The sequence below is a fragment of the Fulmarus glacialis genome, unplaced genomic scaffold (genome assembly GCF_000690835.1).
Source record: "Fulmarus glacialis isolate BGI_N327 unplaced genomic scaffold, ASM69083v1 scaffold2435, whole genome shotgun sequence".
Classification (NCBI taxonomy): domain Eukaryota; kingdom Metazoa; phylum Chordata; class Aves; order Procellariiformes; family Procellariidae; genus Fulmarus; species Fulmarus glacialis.
In genome coordinates this window covers 1-17,766 of record NW_009214706.1, presented here as the reverse complement: position 1 = coordinate 17,766, position 17,766 = coordinate 1, and the positions used below count along the sequence as shown (strand labels likewise).

Below are 17,766 nucleotides of genomic sequence, written 5' to 3'. Positions count from 1 at the left end.
CCCCCCCCAATCGCCACTAGTGGGCTCCTTCTGCAAAGGCCCCACGAGAAGGGCTGGGTAACAGCCTGTGCTGGGATGCCCATCCCCGCGACTCCATCGTGGTCCCACTGGCAGCGGGTGCAGGCAGTGCCGCAGGTTCACAGGAAGGACCCAAGTCCACGTCCCATCTCCATATGCCCACTCAGGCACCAGACCTGCTTAACCTCACCACAAATCCCCTTGTGCAAAGTCATTCCCTTTGTCCACGCTTCCCCAAGGTCCAACCTGCCCTCTTAAGACTTGGAAGCCCAATTTCAGCTTACTTCACACACTGAAACTCCACCGTGACGTGGTCACCAAGCTGCACAGAGACCAAGCTCCCAGCACAGGAAGTCCATTTCCAGATGTGCTGACCCAAATCAGCTCTTTAACACACCCTATTGGTTATGGTCCAGCATTACCATTTTCCCCCATACAGCATGGCTGGCTTCTGCCCCAAAGACTATTTCTTCCTGACACACCTTCACAAGACTCAGAAGAAGACACGCAGGCTGCAGAAGCCTGAGATAACACAGAGGTACCTGCCCCATGGAAAAGGGTCATTGTAGTGCAATGAGAAGACCTGCAACAAAACAAAATCAAGTCCAGGACCATCAACTGCTACTGCAGTGAATTTTCTATCCCTTACAACCCAACAAGTTGTGGCTGATCTGTGAACTGCACACTTCTGCGTGTTCATTGTAAGTTAACAGCGCTTTAGAACAAGGCTTTTTGTATGTAAATAAAATTGCAAGCTCAGATAGGCTGCTGCTTTTAACACAAAGTACTTTGCCGCAATGTGGTTATTAGGGAAGCAGCAAAATGGTTGCACACAGTTTCATGGCATGCGGGACCCACGCAGGGCTGTGTTTCAGTTCCCTTTCTTGTGAGGGGCAGCAGCTGGAAAACCAATCCTGCCACTCTATTGTTGACATGCTTTTCCTGAAATTCATATTTAAATGAGAAAATCAACATAACCTTCCAGAGTGCATTTCCCAAGTCCTGGCTTTTTGATCCTCTCCTTATGCCTCAGGAGAATCCCAACAACAACTAGTGGACAAGAGGAGCATTGAGACTAAAACTGCTGCCGCTTACTCTCCAAATCCTGCCATGTACGTTAAAAGAAGAGCCGGCGTGGAGCAGCCCTACATTTTTATGAACAGTATGTTTCCTGTGACCCATATTCTCTCCAATGCACGGCTGAAAGAGAAGTCATCTGTGCAAGGCCGGCAGAAAACTAAAGCTGGGTTAAATAATGGAAAAACAGATCTGCAAGTATGTCAGTGAATAAATTACTCAATTCAGTGAGGGGCTATTCTATTCATTATTTGTGAACACTTGTAAGATCATTAGTGTTCTTTAATAGGGTAGCCAATTACAAATGTGCCTGGCACTAACGTACAAAGTGCATTATTATAGATCCAGTGACGCAGTCCAAAAGCAGGAAATATCCCCCTCCACAAAAAGGCCAACAACAAACAGAGGAAGCAATTTTCAATTAACAAATTCAAGATTACTAATAGTCTGTGAGCCCTAAAGAAGAATCTAAATGCATCGTAGTTGGTCGTTTGCGGTGTCGCACGGCAGCACAGCTTTGGGTATCGTGTATCTCCAGGACCACCGAAAAACAGGAGCGGGCCAAGGGAGGGCATGGGGCTTCGTGGGGATGGGCTGAGGAAAGACACAGTGTGGTTGTAGCGGCTGTCAGGGCTTGTTGCTTCACTTGGGAGGGAGGTAAAACCTCAGACAAGGACAAGTAAGTCCTTGTGAGCAAGGGGCACCAAGAATGGTCTCATATAAACAGAGCAGTCCTTGGGAGGTGGAAAAGGGACTGAAATTGTGGATGAAGACCCACGCTAGCCTTGCCCCTTCCCTCTCTTCACCTTGGGCTCTTAGGGCATCTCTAACTCCTTCTCTACAGATAATATTTCATGGGTTGGCACTGCAAGTTGTAGTTGAGTGTTCAGAAGCAGCACGGCTGCTTGGAGAGGGCTTTGCCTCGGGTGGCAGGAGAGCGGGTCTGGGGTCCCTCCACCAAATTGCGCTGAGCCCCCGAGCACATGGCTTCCCACTTGCCTCCCCGGCATACCCGCCCGGCAGCTCCCAGGAGCTTTCCCTCGATCCCGTTTACACAGTGCCCAGTGAGTTGCAACCCTGAGAGGATCAGCAGCCTCTTGGGAACAGTGGAATCTGAACACTAATCAAGCTCTGATGTCCTGCCATAGAGTCTGCAGCAGGTAATTTCGAAGATGAAGTCAGCTGTGTTGCTACCTCTGCTGGGGGGCAGAAGGAAAAACACAGCCACTAACACTGTGTGAATTAATGAGGTATATAAAAGCAGTGCTGGAAAGGTGCTTTTATCTGATCCAGGGACATTATGTCTCCACAAACAAACAGAATTACTGAGTCAGTTCTCTGCTTTCAACACTACTGATGGCTTTAAAACACAAATACCATGGCAGACAGCTTAGACCCTGAAGGTAAGACGAAATCTATCAAGCTATGTTAAGATACAGAAAGTCCATGCTCTGTCCTTTAGCAGTTTTTGAGACGTAGTAAGAAATGACTGGTGTGAAATACATAGAATGACTCCAGGGATATATTTCTGTTTGAAACACTGAACCAGAGCCCTTCCTCCACGCCCGCCCAGCTGGTGGTTTGCATGAACTGTGCTACCCGTAGCCTGGGTAGCTCACAGCTTTCTTCCAGAGCTATTTTCAAAACCTAAAGCAGATGGCTTTACCTCCCCTCATAGGGGAGGCTACACCATCCGAGCAAAGCTAACCTGTCAAGAGCAAAGGCGTGAACAGCTCGATCTTTCTGCACCCAGTGTCCACCCATCTCCCTCTTCTGCTTCAGCTCCCCCACGCCTCTCACCACCTCATCCTCTTCCCTGAGCAGCAAACAGTCCCCAGGAACCCACATTTATTGATTAAACATGTGTCTTCACTGCTTGGCTAACACGGACTCTTTCCAACACATGCCAAACCATTTTTGGTTTTGAAACCAAGAGCCCTGACCCATGAGAGAGGTTGGTTCATACAAGGAGGTCAACCTGGAAGGTGATGCTTCTCCAGTGTTAAGGGGAGAACGCTGTAAGAAAGAAATTCCTGTGCATAAATGGAGAAGTCTGCAGATTCCCAAAGGAGAAAGATGAGCATGACAAGGGGATACGTACTTCTGGCTAGAACACAAGACAAGGCTCAGCAAAGGCTTCATCATTTGGGATGGGGAGATTTAGGCACAGCTGCAGAGAGCTTGCAGGTGGTGAAGGCAGCATTTAGATGAGCACAAACTGAAGGGAGTCTGCTTATCACCGCTGTCATTTGAACCATAAGAAAATGGTGAGAGACAAAAATTGGCTGAATAAGCTTAAACTAAATTGAAGACCCATGCCCTGTTTATTGGATCAAGGAAGGGACTAAAAGCACATTAGAAATCTGGAGTTGCTAAGGACACGGAGTTAGACGCAGGTGTGGTAGCGTCTCACCAATCTGAAAAATCTCTTTCCTGGAGCTACCATGACTTGGCCTGAACCTTCTGCTGTGGGCAACGCGGGGTCTGCAGCCTCCTGCTGCCACCAGAGGGGACGGTCACTCCAGCCCTTGGGGCTGCGGCAGCCAAGAGCAGAGATGAAGACACTGGTGCGGAAGGACCACCTCGAGAGCAAGAGGGTTTCAAATGGGGCGCTGGGCAAAGAGCACTCACTTTCAAACAGTATCACCACTGGTGTGTTTTTTTCTTTCCACCAGCCTCAAATAAGGATGCACCAGATGGTTGTCCAGTTTCAATCAAATCTGGCAGTCATCAGCCTAAATGCTAATTAAGTTTGTGTCAATTTTCATGAAAACTAGAAGCCTAGAGAAAGACAGAGGCTCCCTAATGCCTCCTCCTTCCCCCTCCAAAGGGGATCCTGAAGTGTAATCTCACCTTTATTAGACACCGGAGAAGGTGTCCGTGAGGAGAAACACTCCTCCCAGCCACTAACATGCTTCAATCAGAATTTGCAACCAGCGCACTGATAAGAAGCCAGGCTTCCTTCATCCTCGTGCTGACAGCGCTACTTATTTTATACTACATATTTACTGAATGCTAAATTTCTGTGCCACCATCCATCTCTCTGTCCTGTTCTTAGGCAGGACATTGGAGGCTCATTGGAGGCTGCCCCAGCAAAACCCGGGACAAGACATGCCCTATGAGATCAGCTTGAGCTGCAGCTGGAAGTGTCTGACTGCATGAACAGAAATCTCCCCAAGTTACACTGAATTAACCCAGAAGGGAGACATACACACTCCCTTCTCAGCTAGAAAGTTTGTGTTTTTCCATCCTAAGAGTGATTAAAATTGCTGAAGTCTAAATATTAATTTGTGCTGTGAAGGCCTGACTGTAAAGAAAATCAGTCACTGGAAGGACCAGCTACTTGACTGGGCATGTGGAAGGAGAAGCAATGGGGAAAAGCAAAATTAGGGTGAATTCTGTTGAATTAAAGTGCATTACACTCAGAGCATCCCCATATCCGAAAATAAGCCCATTGGTCACACGGGGACCAGCGCCCACCCCATTTCCCCTGGCACCTGGTGACCACTCTGCTTCTGCCCCGCTCAGCCCCTTCCCCAGGCGAATTCCTCACCCCTGAGGTCTCCCTCCCCATCTCTACTCTATGCGCTTCCTTCATTAGCCTCCAGCTCTGGCTCTTGCCCTAGCCTCCTTTGAGACCACGCACAATTCCCTTTCTTCATTTATATTGTTACCTCAAAGGTATTTTTAGCCTGTGACCACGTTGCCCCTGAGCCTTCCTTTTCCCAGACTCTGTAAATTTAGCTCTCTTAGTCATTCCTCACATCTCCCAGCACTCACGTTCTTCCTCCTGACCTCCTTGGTTTTCTGCCTCCTCCTGCACCCGCAAAGACCAAAGCCACACAACTCAAATTGCTATTAGACCTCATTCCCCAAGACAAGGCTGCTCCAGGACATCCTCCCCCACGCCAGGGCCACCACAAGCTCCTTGGGGGTGACCCCTCAGAGATGTGGATTGACTTAGAAGACTTCCCATCAGCAGCCCCCTTCCAGTTTCTCTAAACCAGTACTTCGCTCTTTGCAACATACAGCTTTATAGCAATAAAACTAACCTGGTTTTGCATGGGAGCTCTTCCAGCCTTGCCAGGTTTCAGGGTCCAGCTCAGGACTGACTCTGGTCCCAGTAAAAGCACTTCCCAGGACCGTAGCTGCATCCTGGCCGGGACCCAGTCCCACAAAGCCCATTAGGTGCTTTGTTCCCATTTGAGCACCTGCCTCCCACTAACTTCAAAGCTGAATTGAAACCTGCATGAATATTTAGGGACTGGAGGTTGTCAACAGAAAGAAAAAGCCCAGACTGAAATAGCTAACGACTCTGACACATCTATCTTATCTGAGAGATAAGCAGTGCAGGAGCACACTGCCTTGCTGTGCTTTATTCTGCTGTAGGGTAATGAAGCCAGCTAAAATAAATAGGCTCCAAATGGTCCCAGGTGTCCTGGGTTAGGAGGGGAGGGACCTTCCAGAGCTGGGCTCCACCTTGGTAGGCTGCTGTGGGGATAAAAGGGGGTTTGGGGAGTAGGGCAGGAGATGCTAGTGCAGGAGGGAGGGGGGGATTATAGCATTTGGGGAGCTGTACTAGATTGCAGGGGGGCTTCAGAGGAGACGAGCCCATCCTGCTCCAGGGGTGGGTCAGCCCTTGGGGAAGAGCAGGGAAATGGGATGCAATGCACAGGCTGGGAGGGGCCCTGTGAGCAGGAGGGGGGCAGCATGGGGAGCGATGGCCCCTGTGGCTTTAAAGATGTAACAGCTCCAAACCTGCATGGAGGAAGAGTTTATTTTTTTTCCTGCTGCAGAGTCTTTTTTCTTTTTTTTTTTTTTCCCATGCTGAAATGTCAAAATCTCCAGGTTTGGCAAGCAAGAAAACCAAACTCAATCACTAAAATACTGAAAAGCTTTAAAGCTAATTATGTTATCTTTTCATTACTGAGAGATTAAAAAACCTTTCCAAATGTAAAAATCTGCTTTCCAATTTTTTCATGTAACTTTTTTCTTTTCAAAAACATTAAAGAAGGAAGATTAGGTTGGGTTTTAATTAAGTGTTGCTTCTGATCCATGTTTCAGGTTAAAAACTGCAAGCATTCTGGTGAGAAACTGCCAGGCAGACCTGGCTCCATGCTCCTGCCTCTGTCACAGCATACAACGTGTTGTATGTGAAGAAAAACTCTTGAAATTCATAGTTTCTCTGCACCATGAGCTTTTGCTGCAGGCCTGCTTCAGTCTTTCAGCCCAGGCACCCGGGAAATCAAGAGAACATGAAGGGACAAGGGTTTATGATTTATTTATCTTTAACCTTAGTTCCTAAGGAAAGCTGGTGCATGTGTATCTGCCTCTCTTCCCTCCTTTAATAACTGCAGAGCTTATGGGCAATTTTTGTCTTAGTTCATTAAAGGTAGGGGGGATATTTCAGATTTCTCTGTTCACATATTTCCACTTGTAGCACAGAAACCCTGAAATCTCCCCGCTGAGGGAGATGGCGATGCATGCACACAACTGTACTGGACATCGGAGAACCCACTCATGAGTTTTCAAAACACAAATCCATGGGAAACTGGACTCCCTGGTTCTGCTGCTTGTAAAACTGCTTCTTCGTGGGCAAAACCGATGCTGTGTCTGCGGGATGGCATTTCCTCGCTTCCAGCTTTATTTTCATGCAGCCCCTGTTTTGTTCTTGCAACTTTGTCTTGCGCACAGTGGTCCGAAGGATGTTCCTGTCCTCTGGGCATCCGGATGCTCTGGCTGTGCCCGAGAAACGTCTCATTCAGCATCTCCATGTACTCGCCTGGGTGTGCAGACAGCGGGCAGAGCAGGGGAGGGTGGTTTTAAAAATGAGCTGTGTTTGTAAGCTGACAGCAAGCTGGCAATGGCTCAGCTGCCCAGGCCAGCCTGCAAGAGGGACTTCACCTCCACCTGAAGATGTGGTCAGCCTCGGCCACCCCTCCCTGTCCCCCCTTTCCTGCACATTTCCCATGGTCCCCATGGAGATCCATGGCTGGAGATGTCCTGAGGCACCAAAGCATATTGACCTGCTGCTGCACACTTCCCTCCCAGCAATCGCTCTAATGGGAACTACTCAGAGCATCCAAGACGCCGGTGCAGCTCCGTTAATCACAGCCGCCTCCCGCCTGGCATGGGCTGCCCTCGCTCATCACCATGGTCCTTCAGGTCGGTGCCAGAGGAGAAGTTCACGCTGTGTCCTTGGAGGTGGTGCACGTCGGAGAGGATCTTCTCACCACGCTATGTGTGAGCAATGGCAGGGGCTGGCACAGGCAACGAACCCCCCTGTACTCCCACTCCACACTAAAACACAGGCTCAGAAACCTGCAGCCTTCGCTAAGTAACTGCTGTCACCCCCATCAGCTCCCCACAGAGATGATATTTGGGGATCACAGAACAGTTTGGGTTGGAAGGGACCTTCCGACATCATCTAGTCCAACCCCCCTGCCATCCTCCCCTCTTTCCCCTTCTTGCAGCCCCATCCCAAAGGCTGGCTGCTTCCAGACTCATCACTCCTAAGTGCTCAGCAGGCAGGCACTCGCTGCGGCTGGCCGGGATTGCAAAAAGCATTTAGCAGATATAAGGCATGAAAACAGTGCCAGACAAGGGGTGATTAGAAATCATTTAGACTAGGCAAAAACAGGCCATCCTAAATTTGCTGGCAGCCTGACACATGGAAGGAGTGTTTGTGAACGGAGCTGAAATGAATTATTTGAAGATGCTGCAGCATCTCTATGTCAAACGTCGGAGCTGTGGCTAAATGATACCCGAGCACTCAGAGGCAGGCGGGCAGGAGGGAGTGTCAGCCCTGGGCTGTGTTACAGCTCGGGTTTCTCCTTCAGATCAGCAATATCTTTGCAGAGGGAGAGGGGGGGTGAAGGCACAGGCCAAGAGGAGGATGGGGCACGGTGCATCACCCTGGCCAGAGCTGCTGCTGCTAAAGGAAATGAGTAAAACCTTCCCAGGTTTGGTCCTTGACATGGTACAAAATGCTGGGACAGGGTCTGCTGCTACCCTCCTCCCTGAATTTGTACCTCTCTGGGGCAGGATTTGGCCAATGGTGGCTGATGCACGTTGTGAAGGGGGCATGGTGGAAGCAGGATGGAGAGATAAAACCCACCCAGGCATGGGAGGTTCTTCTCTACCCTGATCAGCCTTTTTTACCCCCTTCTGATCTGGCCCACCATCTGTTTCCCACGGAGGTTTACTCCGAGGGTTTTGTGTTACCAGCTTGCCATACAGAAAGCCAGTCCCGAGGATGAGAAGCTCAGGGAGAACAAAGCTCCTGCCTGTGGCTCTCCTTAGCCCCGCTGGGCCAGGCACTGCCCAGGCTGGCGTGGGAGCCCCAACCCTGCCTGCTCAGCCCTGGGTGCTCCACACCGTGCAGATCTGCTCTGGGAAAGAGGCCGAGCCCAGCAACATGGGCTGGGGACCGGCGCAGCGGTGGTCTATGTCTGTGTCAGATGGAGAGCTACCCACTGGCAGCGCAGCTTTGCAAGGTGAAATGTGCTGTGAAACTGCCAAGAAGGCAGGCGGCTGCTGTTGGGATGCAGCTTCCAGGCAAAGATGTTGGTCAGTGATGAACCCACTTTCCGAGGTCACATAATCATGGACTTTGTGCTGCATCTGCATCATTCCCTCCGCTACCATAGATGGTTCAGCACCTCCATCACCAGCAGGCAATGGGAGGACACACTTGGGTGACATTCCCTGGTGATGCCAGTGTTCAGGGGACTGGAAGTGCACCTTGGCCTCCCTGGCAATTGGTGGCATCTTTTTAAGGTCAGGAGATGTCCGCTTGGTCTTCCCTCATAATGGGGTGTGTTTTCAAATGCTATTGAAATGCTCCAGATGTCATCATGACTTTTGAGTTAACATGAGACAGGCACGTCACTGCCCATGGGGGGTTAAGGTTCAGCAAAACATCCTGAGAGACTGGTGACAGAGGAAGGGAGCAATGGGAAAGGCACTGCCTTAACCGGAGAGCCTTTCTTGCATGTCCAAGCCACCACGTAATGCTCCGCACCGGCGTGCCGGAGGCCGGCAGCCTGCCTGGGGATGTGCTGCCTGTGCCGGGTTTCTGCAGGGACGTGCCCAGGCAGATGAGGGGTTGCGGCTGATGCTTTAACTCGCCTCCAAGCGCGGAAGGGCAGCGGGTAGCTCGAATTCACCCAGCTCAGCATCTGCAGCATGGATTCTACCTGTAGTCTTGCAAAAGCCTTATAAATTTTTTAGAGGAGCCCAAAGTGCCTGCTGAATCAGCCAATCAGCTCTGGTGGATTAAGGAAACTTACTTTAAATTATTAACAGCGCACAGCCAGACACGAGGCCTGTGGGGTGGAGGTGGGAAAGGAGAAGTTACTCATTCCTCCTTCTCCAGTGGGTGCCACAAGAGCAGCCAGCACCAGGCTGGGGCCGGGCAGAGGTGTCCGCTCACACCTTGGAGGATGGTCCTGTTCATGGAGTCTTCCCTTCCCCATCAGAAAACCCCAGCGAGGCATCAGTGCTATGCTGTGCGTGGGGTGTGCTTGCACCTTGGATGTCTCTTTTGGAAACTGGATGCTGGTCCACATCCAGCCCCCCTGCACCTCCTTCTCCTTCCCTTTTCTTCCAGATCCATTGGTTTCTCGAACACCCTCTTGAAGAGCTGATCGGCTGTTCAAGAGCAAGCCAGCCCTGATGCTCTTTGACTTTCCTGCAACCTCTAGTAATTTTTCCCCCAAGAGCTTTAAATTTCAGGTAATATAATCACCTTTGCAAACTCTGGTCTCCAAAGAAACAACAATAAGCACTTTGCAGCTCCCGAGGCTGTACCCTCCGCTTTGCTATGGATGTGCTGCCTGCCAGGGCCAGGCTTCACAGAGGTGGGACGTGGGGCTGGATTTCCTCTCCTTGGCAGCGACTCCAGAAGGACTTTGTCCTTTTTTCCACGAGATGGCATCGCTGAGACTGCTACGGAGGGGAAGCATCCGCCGCGGCGTCTGCAGAGAGGGCAGTGATGAAAAAACAAAAAGTTGCTAGGAAAAAAATGCCTCTGGGTTCTTGGTTGTGAGGTCCCAGCACACTTGGCCATGTTCAGGGTGTCACCTGATGGGGAGGAACTGGAGGAGAAGTCAGTGTTTTAAAATGCGTCTCACCAGCACAGCCCTATATCTCACCTGCCATGGGCCACGCAACACCCGCCTGCTTTCTCACAGTGTCAATGGCTCTCGAATCAACTTGAGTTCACTGCAAGGTTGGCTGAAAGCCATCTGTGGCCCAGTTCAGGGTGATGTTGGGTTGCTTATAATTTTGGTAGAACCCCAAAATGGGTCACCCGCCCCAAAGGAGGCATCGTCCCCAGTGTGCCTGCAAGCCCTGTGGGGTCAGGCAATGGTTTGCACGTGGTGGGTCATTGAACCAATCCCAAAACCCAGATCCACAATGAGTCTTCAAACCCAAGGTTTGGGGCGAGGCAGGTCATGGCTTCATTTGATTTTGATTTGAGATCCCCAGAAATTCAGCATACTTGATTTTCTTTTTTGAACCTCATGCTTTGAAGTGGATCTAAATTAGAATATTTCTGTTAATTCTGTCTCTCTACAGAGCCTGACCCAAACTTCCCAAAACAGGGGATGCTGCAGCTGCAGACATCTCACTTCAGGGCCTGCCTCTTCTGTCTGATCCTGCAGATTACCTGCGGTACCAACCGCACTGAAATGAGGCTGAAAATTTGGACCTGCTGTGAGCCGTGAGCAGGTTTGAGTTAAATCCTCTGGGTTTTATATTTTTCCTTTTCTGCAGCTATGCCATTAATTACCGCACCACTTGTGCATCGTTCCCAGAGCATCTTTCACAGCTCCCCTGGCATATTTCTATGGAAACGTAGCTGTGGTTTTGTTAAACTTGTTTTTGCTTTTAAAATAGCTATAGAGGACCAGGTGCAGCCTTTGCACCTGCTCTTCTCTGTCCCCCACCTGACCCCACGACTGTCCCCACTCCTGCTGTGCCAGGAACTGGCTTCCACTGGGGACCAGAGAGCTGGAGGTTCCTGCCCAGCACGGGAGGGATGTTCCCACAGGAGTTTCTGTTCCTGCTGCTTTTAAGGATGGAGGAAAAACATGCGTATGATGATGTTCTCCTGCCCTGCTTGGAAATACTGAGGAAGGGGCACAAATCTGCCATTCTGGCTCAAGGACAACATGCCTCGGGAGCTGGGAAATGCAGGAGGAGCTGGAAGATGAGATTAAACTGTCAGTGGGAAAACAGCCTTCTCCCGCGGTCGTGCTGTGCCTGGAGGGATCCCCAGATCCCCTTCCAATTTGAGGCACGCCAAGGACACGGCACTTCACAGAGCCCAAATGCTGCAAAGACCTTGGGCAGCAAATCAATTTCTATGGAGGAAGCTGGTGGCTGCTGGGGGTGAGAAGAGGGACGAGGAGCCTCGCTGGCCTGTGCACACACTTCTGGGGAAGGTGGCTCAGTGAGCCGGTACGTGTCTGCCTGCTGTCAGACCGGGGCATGGGACAGGGACGGTGTTGGGGGAGCAGGCGGCGGTGGCTTCATGCAGCGTTCTCTGTAATTCAGCTTGGTGTCGGCTCCTTGAGGCTCTGCCTGGGGGCACTGAGAGCTGCAGAGCATCAGGTGTTAATTAGGATCATTAAGGGCTCCTGCAGCACAAACAGTAATGACACTTGTGCCTCTGGAGCTCTCCTGGGAAGGACCGCGCATGATGCTGTCCTTCACGGAGCCCGTGCATGGCGTCCGCTCCCGGCGCTGTGGCTTCTCCTAAAAGCCAAGTCACGAGCACGGACAACCTCAGGATGCCCCAGCACGCTGCTAACCCCACCTTCAGGGAGGAAATGTCCCTTGGAAATGTCCCCAGAAGCACCCTCCTACCTCCTCCCTCCACCTCCCTGCCCCGCCGCACCACCTCCCGCTCCTCCCCATGCTCGGTGCTCCCACCCTTTCCCCCTCAAAGCACCCGGCTCTTGCATTTTGGTCTGTCCTAAACACTCGGCAGCCACAACCCTTTGGGTTGGGACAGCTGACACTGGGTGGAGTGGGGAGAGGTGCAGACCTTGCCCCAGGCTGCAAGTTTGCAATAGGAGCCAAGACACCATCCTGGGTGAAGACCATGAGTTTTGGGGCTTCTTGGGAGTCCTGAGTCACATCTGGGGTCCAGCACATGGCTTCAGGGGGAGAAAAGTTCCTGCCATGTTGTTTGGAAAGGGCTGGAGGATCCGCCGTGTGTGAGGCAAAGAAGTGTGTAGAGAGAAGGCAGCCTTGGCCACTTCTCCCAAAATGATGGGGTATTAAAAAGAATAAAAGCAATCCTGCCAGCCCTTCAAGGAGGCATAGGGTATGGTATTTTCTCTCTTTAAATGGCATAACTTTAGAGGGTTAACTTAAGCTTATTTTGCATGGAAAAAATTATAATAAAGGCCCTGATAATTAGAAGGTTGAGCAGGTTAAGGACAATATCAAAAACCCAGGCTGCTGTAAGAGCAGCCCCGGCTTTAGGCTGGGGAATCAGACCAGACACCTGCATCGGTCGAGGAGCGAGAGCTGGGAGGGGCTGGGCGCTGGGTGACACCCTGAACATGGGTGCCAAGCTCTCCTGCTGCCTCCAGATTTCCATCCCAGCCCCGCCTGTGCCCGTCCCCACCACCTGCTCTAAGTGGGACTACAGGAAACCCATCACAACCAGCCCCTCTCAAAGACAGACACACACACAGAGCTCCACACCTTTTGGGTTTGTTGGTTGGTTTTGTTTTTTTTTTGTTTTTTGTTTGTTTTTTTTTTTCCCACTGTGGATGTTGTACCAGTTTTATTGGTAAAATTAACATGAAGCCTCACAAACGCTGGAACATGCTTTTCCTTTTAAAGAATTTCCACTGGACCTTAATGGTGAGCATCCAGTCGTTGACATATAAACTCTTACAAGCTGATGTGCACACATGCGCCCGGGGGAGACGGTGGCAGCGTCCTGGTGTCAGGGATGGTTTCTGCGCAATGCACTGGGAGCCCACAATTCATTTGCCAGCCTTCTGGGCCTTCTGGGCAGACTTGGTGACTTTACCAGCCCCACCGCTTTTCTTCTCCACGTTCTTGATGACGCCCACGGCCACGGTCTGCCGCATATCACGGACAGCGAAGCGGCCTGTGGGGTGGAGAGAATCATAGAATCATAGAAGCATTAAGGTTGGAAAAGACCTCTAAGATCATAGAGTCCAACCATCAACCCAACACCACCATGCCCACTAAACCATATCCCTAAGCACCTCATCTACACGTCTTTTAAATATTTCCAGGGATGGTGACTCCACCACTTCCCTGGGCAGCCTGTTCCAAGGCCTGACCACTCTTTCAGTAAAGAAGTTTTTCCTAATGTCCAGCCTAAACCTCCCCTGGTGCAACTTGAGGCCGTTTCCTCTCGTCCTATCGCTGGTTACTTGGCAGAAGAGACCGACCCCCACCTCGCTACAACCTCCTTTCAGGTAGTTGTAGAGCGCGATGAGGTCTCCCCTCAGCCTCCTCTTCTCCAGGCTAAACAGTCCCAGTTCCCTCAGCCGCTCCTCATCAGACTTGTGCTCCAGGCCCTTCACCAGCTTCGTTGCCCTCCCGAAGGCTGAGATCTTCTGGGTGAGTGACGGTGGGATCTACACCCACCACTCGTCGTGCCATGCGTTACCCCTGTCCTTGGAGCAGGTTCCTGCAGGAACGAGCCCTGAGCCACCAACGCTTGCTCTGACCGCCAAGCTAGCCTGATGCTCCTCTCTCTCTTTAAATGGCGATTTATTAAACTTAAATCACATCTGCTCTCTGCAAGCTCCCGGCATTGCTAAAGCTTCCAGATGTGCAACATCATCCACGGAAAGCACGGCACTTCCCTGCATTACAAGGTGTCCTCTGCTGAGCAAACTTCCCTCTTTCTTCTCCTGACTAGTTGTGTTTTAGGGCAGAGATGGGAAAGCTGAAAAATATTTCTGCACTCAGAAACTACCAGAGTTTAGGAACTTTGAAGGAAAGGCCCTGTTGCTCCCAGAGGGAAAACCCAGCCCTGCCTTTGGAAACCCAGCTCAGCAGAAAGCCCTTTCCACCCCATTGGCCCTCACAAAGTTCATGCATCAGATTTTGCACCCCCAGCACATGGGGGAGCAACCAAACATGCTCAGCTCCCTCCCCAGTCTAACTGGTGGGCGATACTGGGAGAGGCTCAGCATGTCTGGTGTGAGCTCTACAGTCATAGGGACTTCACGCTTCTCTGCAGGAGACCTCAAAAGAGCCGTTCCCTTACCAAGAGGTGGGTACTGGGAGAAGCTCTCCACACACATCGGCTTGCCGGGGATCATCTCCACGATGGCTGCATCGCCCGATTTCAGGGACTTGGGGTTGTCCTCTAGCTTCTTGCCGGAGCGCCGGTCGATCTTCTCCTTCAGCTCGGCGAACTTGCAGGCGATGTGTGCGGTGTGGCAGTCGATGACGGGCGAGTAGCCGGCGCTGATCTGGCCAGGGTGGTTCAGGATGATCACCTGGGGGACAGAGCAGTGTCAGGAGCCGGTGGATGGTGACAAACCGTGCGTGGTGGCACCACCAGCTCTGCTGACCTGAGATGTGAACTGCGCTGCCTCCTGCGGCGGGTCCGACTTGCTGTCCCCACAGACGTTCCCGCGGCGGATGTCCTTGACGGAGACGTTCTTCACGTTGAAGCCAACGTTGTCCCCGGGCAGAGCCTCGCTCAGGGCCTCGTGGTGCATCTCCACGGACTTCACCTCAGTGGTGATGTTCACAGGCGCAAAGGTGACCACCATGCCAGGCCGCAGGATGCCGGTCTCCACCCGCCCCACGGGGACTGTGCCGATCCCTGCGGAGACAAGGACAGAGCAGAACAAAATGTAACCTGCTTGGCATATCCCTGGGCCAGAGCCCAGCTGCAGCAAAAGCAAGATATCTCCAGTGGTTTTCACCAAAGACCATGTTTAGTTCTTGCAAAACCCCCCAGATTTTAGCTTCAAGATCCACATTAGGGTCTTCAAAAATACCCCAGGTCTGTCCTTTCTACCCCATGTTTTGTAAAAAAGGAGTAACACCAGAATCAGAAGGCCCTGAGCAACCCATGTGCCCTGGAAGCTCTTCCTTTGCAGCAGCTGTGGCATCTCCTGCGTGAAGGACTGGGCACGTTGCAGCGTACATGCAACAACACGCTCCATACCCCTGATGGCCACATCATTAGCACGGGATGAAGCCCAGCTGTGCCAGGGAATGAGGGTGGCTAATTAAATGAAGGGGAACTTTTACACCCTGTGTCATCATGAGACTTCGGGAAAAGTCACCTTTGGAGTCAGGTGAAGAATCATTAAGAGAAACAACCTTGAAAAGAGGTTGGGGAGGTTGGCTGGACCCATCTGCTCCTCCACATCCACCCTGCAGCCTCCACCCCCTCCAATCCCAGGGCGTCTCTGTCCCTGAGCTGAGCTAGGGGAGGACACAGACCTGCTCATCACCTTTCATCCTGATTGCATACAAAAGACTGCGTTAAAAAGCCTGCTAAACCCCATGTTCAATCCCTGCCTGGTTCCTGCGGTGCACACGACCTTGGAAAAATATGGAAAAGGGCTGGAAACGGTTGTCCCTGCCTGATCCAGCAGCCGGGGAATCAGCAGGGCTGCCCGCTGCTGCCAGCAGGTCAGAGAGCTCACGGGGTATTTATAGCTCAGAAAAGTGTCCCCATCACCGCTCCAGAGGGAAAGGGAGACGCGCCAACTGACATGCTCCCTACATGGCTGGCACCGTGGTCCAGCCCGGCAGACGGAGGTGCCGGTGATGGACACCAGCATTTGGGAAGCACGGGCAGACTGCGGCCAAGCCGCCGTCCCCCAGCCTCACCGGTGGCCCTCCCCGCTGGCCTTGTCCCTCTTCTGGGCCCCAGCACGTTTTTGCTGCCTCCATCTTGCCCTCTGGGACACCCAAATTTGCAGCCGTTTTGGCATCACGTACTTCCTGGGGAGAGCCCCTGCTGCTCCTCTCCGGTCCCTGGGCACCTTCGGGCCCTCCAACCCCAGACAGCCCAGCTCCAAACGGGGTCTTTGCCCTGGAGCTAACAACCTTCTCCCCAACGTTATCTCAAGTTTGAGTCCAGTCCCTCCAGTTTCCCAATACCTGGAAATGTCATTCCCAAATTCCCATGGAACGAATACTCCGGTTAAAGCAGAGGGAAGAGGGACAGTGGCAAGGCTTTTGCTCACCTCCGATCTTGTAGACGTCCTGGAGGGGCAGGCGCAGGGGTTTATCTGTGGGGCGGGTTGGGGGCAGGATGGTGTCCAGGGCCTCCAAGAGGGACACCCCACTGGCGTTGCCTTCCTTGCGCTCCACCTTCCAGCCTTTGAACCAAGGCATCTGGAAAGAGAGCGGCAACAACATGCACTGAGTGTGCCCGTCCTCAGCATCCAGAGGTGATCCCAGAGAGACGTCCCACCAGGACAACCTTCATGGAGTCAGTCCAACCATGTCCTGGTTTTACGTGGGGACTGGGGAGCTCTTTTCACTCCACCATCCCTGCAGGCTTATCTGCACCCCCTTGCTCAATCTCCCCCCTCTCTCCTAGAAACGTGCAAAACATCCATTAGCAGGAGAAAAAGGAAGCGGTTAAAACCAGCAAACTGACGGTCCCATTCCCAACACCAGCCTGTGGATGTTGCTTTCCCGTGCCAGCTGCCTGGATCCTGCCCTCCAGCAATGATGGCACAGGGACCACAGGGTCTCCAGCCAAGTCCCATCTACAAAGCTCCCAACCTTCAGTCCTGGGAACCGAGTCTCTTCAAGGTGAGCCCCAGACAGACCCTTCTCCCTGCTCGCTCCTGCTATCACCCCTCCAGGGTTTGGTTTTTAAACCCTGGCTTGGGAGAATGCGCTTGCACTAGGGCTGCTGAGGGGCAGGATCGTTTTTCACAGATGTTCTCTGCTCCTGCCCTGAATTGGACTCTTGACACTAAAATTGGCCAGAAAAGAGGCAGAGAGGTAGGGAAATGTGCTCAGCAGAGGCCATGGTTTGATGCAGGGAATCACAGTGCTTTCTTGGGGTGATGCTGCACATCTGGAAGCTGTAGCAATGCCTGGGGCTTGCTGGCAAGAAAAATTCAGTCCTGGGTCTGAAACAACCCTGGTACAACAAACAGAGATCAGAGTCTGCAAGGTCATTCCCCCTTCCTCTGCACAGAGAGGTTTAGACAATATTTTCCCACTCAGATGTAAAAAACGCTGCCTGTGTGCCCCAGCTCCGTCACACACGTTACAGATGTGGCTTTTCCCTTCAGCACCAACATCAGTGGCACAGAGCATTGAGTATGGGGCTGGGGCTAGGGGTGAAACAGGACCCCCAAAGTGCCCCCGGTTTCACAGCTATCCCTGGAGGACACGGCTATGCCAAGGCTGGTTTCCCATCCTGCAGTCTGCACCGCTTTCAGGAAGGAGCGAGGGGAAGAGCTGGGTCCAGGCAGGGAATTCAGCCTGCACCGAACGTGTTCAGGTCAGCCTCCCTCAGAGGGTCACGTCTGACACCAGTTGCCCTCCTTGGTGACAGCGGCAGGAGGACCCTGGGGACACTTTTGCAGAGGGATCCTTCCCAGGGCACTGCAGCTATTGCCACGCAGCCGGCCCCCGTGTCAAACAGCTCAGCGAAATGATAAATCCATC

At 52.1% G+C, this 17,766-nt stretch overlaps 1 protein-coding gene across 1 annotated transcript; it reads right to left on the bottom strand.

The window, feature by feature from the left end:
* Positions 1-12,882: 12,882 nt before the first annotated feature.
* On the bottom strand, positions 12,883-16,505 carry LOC104071138 (elongation factor 1-alpha 2). The gene is made up of 4 exons (XM_009578636.1): positions 16,320-16,505; positions 14,682-14,938; positions 14,372-14,606; positions 12,883-13,234 (listed from the first exon to the last, which is right to left on the bottom strand). Exons 1-4 carry the CDS (start codon positions 16,492-16,494, stop codon positions 13,107-13,109), a joined length of 795 nt encoding a protein of 264 aa, XP_009576931.1. The 5' UTR covers positions 16,495-16,505; the 3' UTR covers positions 12,883-13,106.
* Between the last annotated feature and the right edge of the window lie 1,261 nt (positions 16,506-17,766).

Excerpts from the sequence above, each read along its gene's own strand:
- LOC104071138 (XM_009578636.1), bottom strand. The coding sequence starts at position 16,494 with ATGTTGTTGCCGCTCTCTTTCCAGATGCCTTGGTTCAAAGGCTGGAAG. Across the intron at positions 14,939-16,319 it reads GGACGTCTACAAGATCGGAG|GGATCGGCACAGTCCCCGTG; the intron begins GTGAGCAAAAGC and ends TTGTCTCCGCAG. Across the intron at positions 14,607-14,681 it reads CAGCGCAGTTCACATCTCAG|GTGATCATCCTGAACCACCC; the intron begins GTCAGCAGAGCT and ends TCTGTCCCCCAG.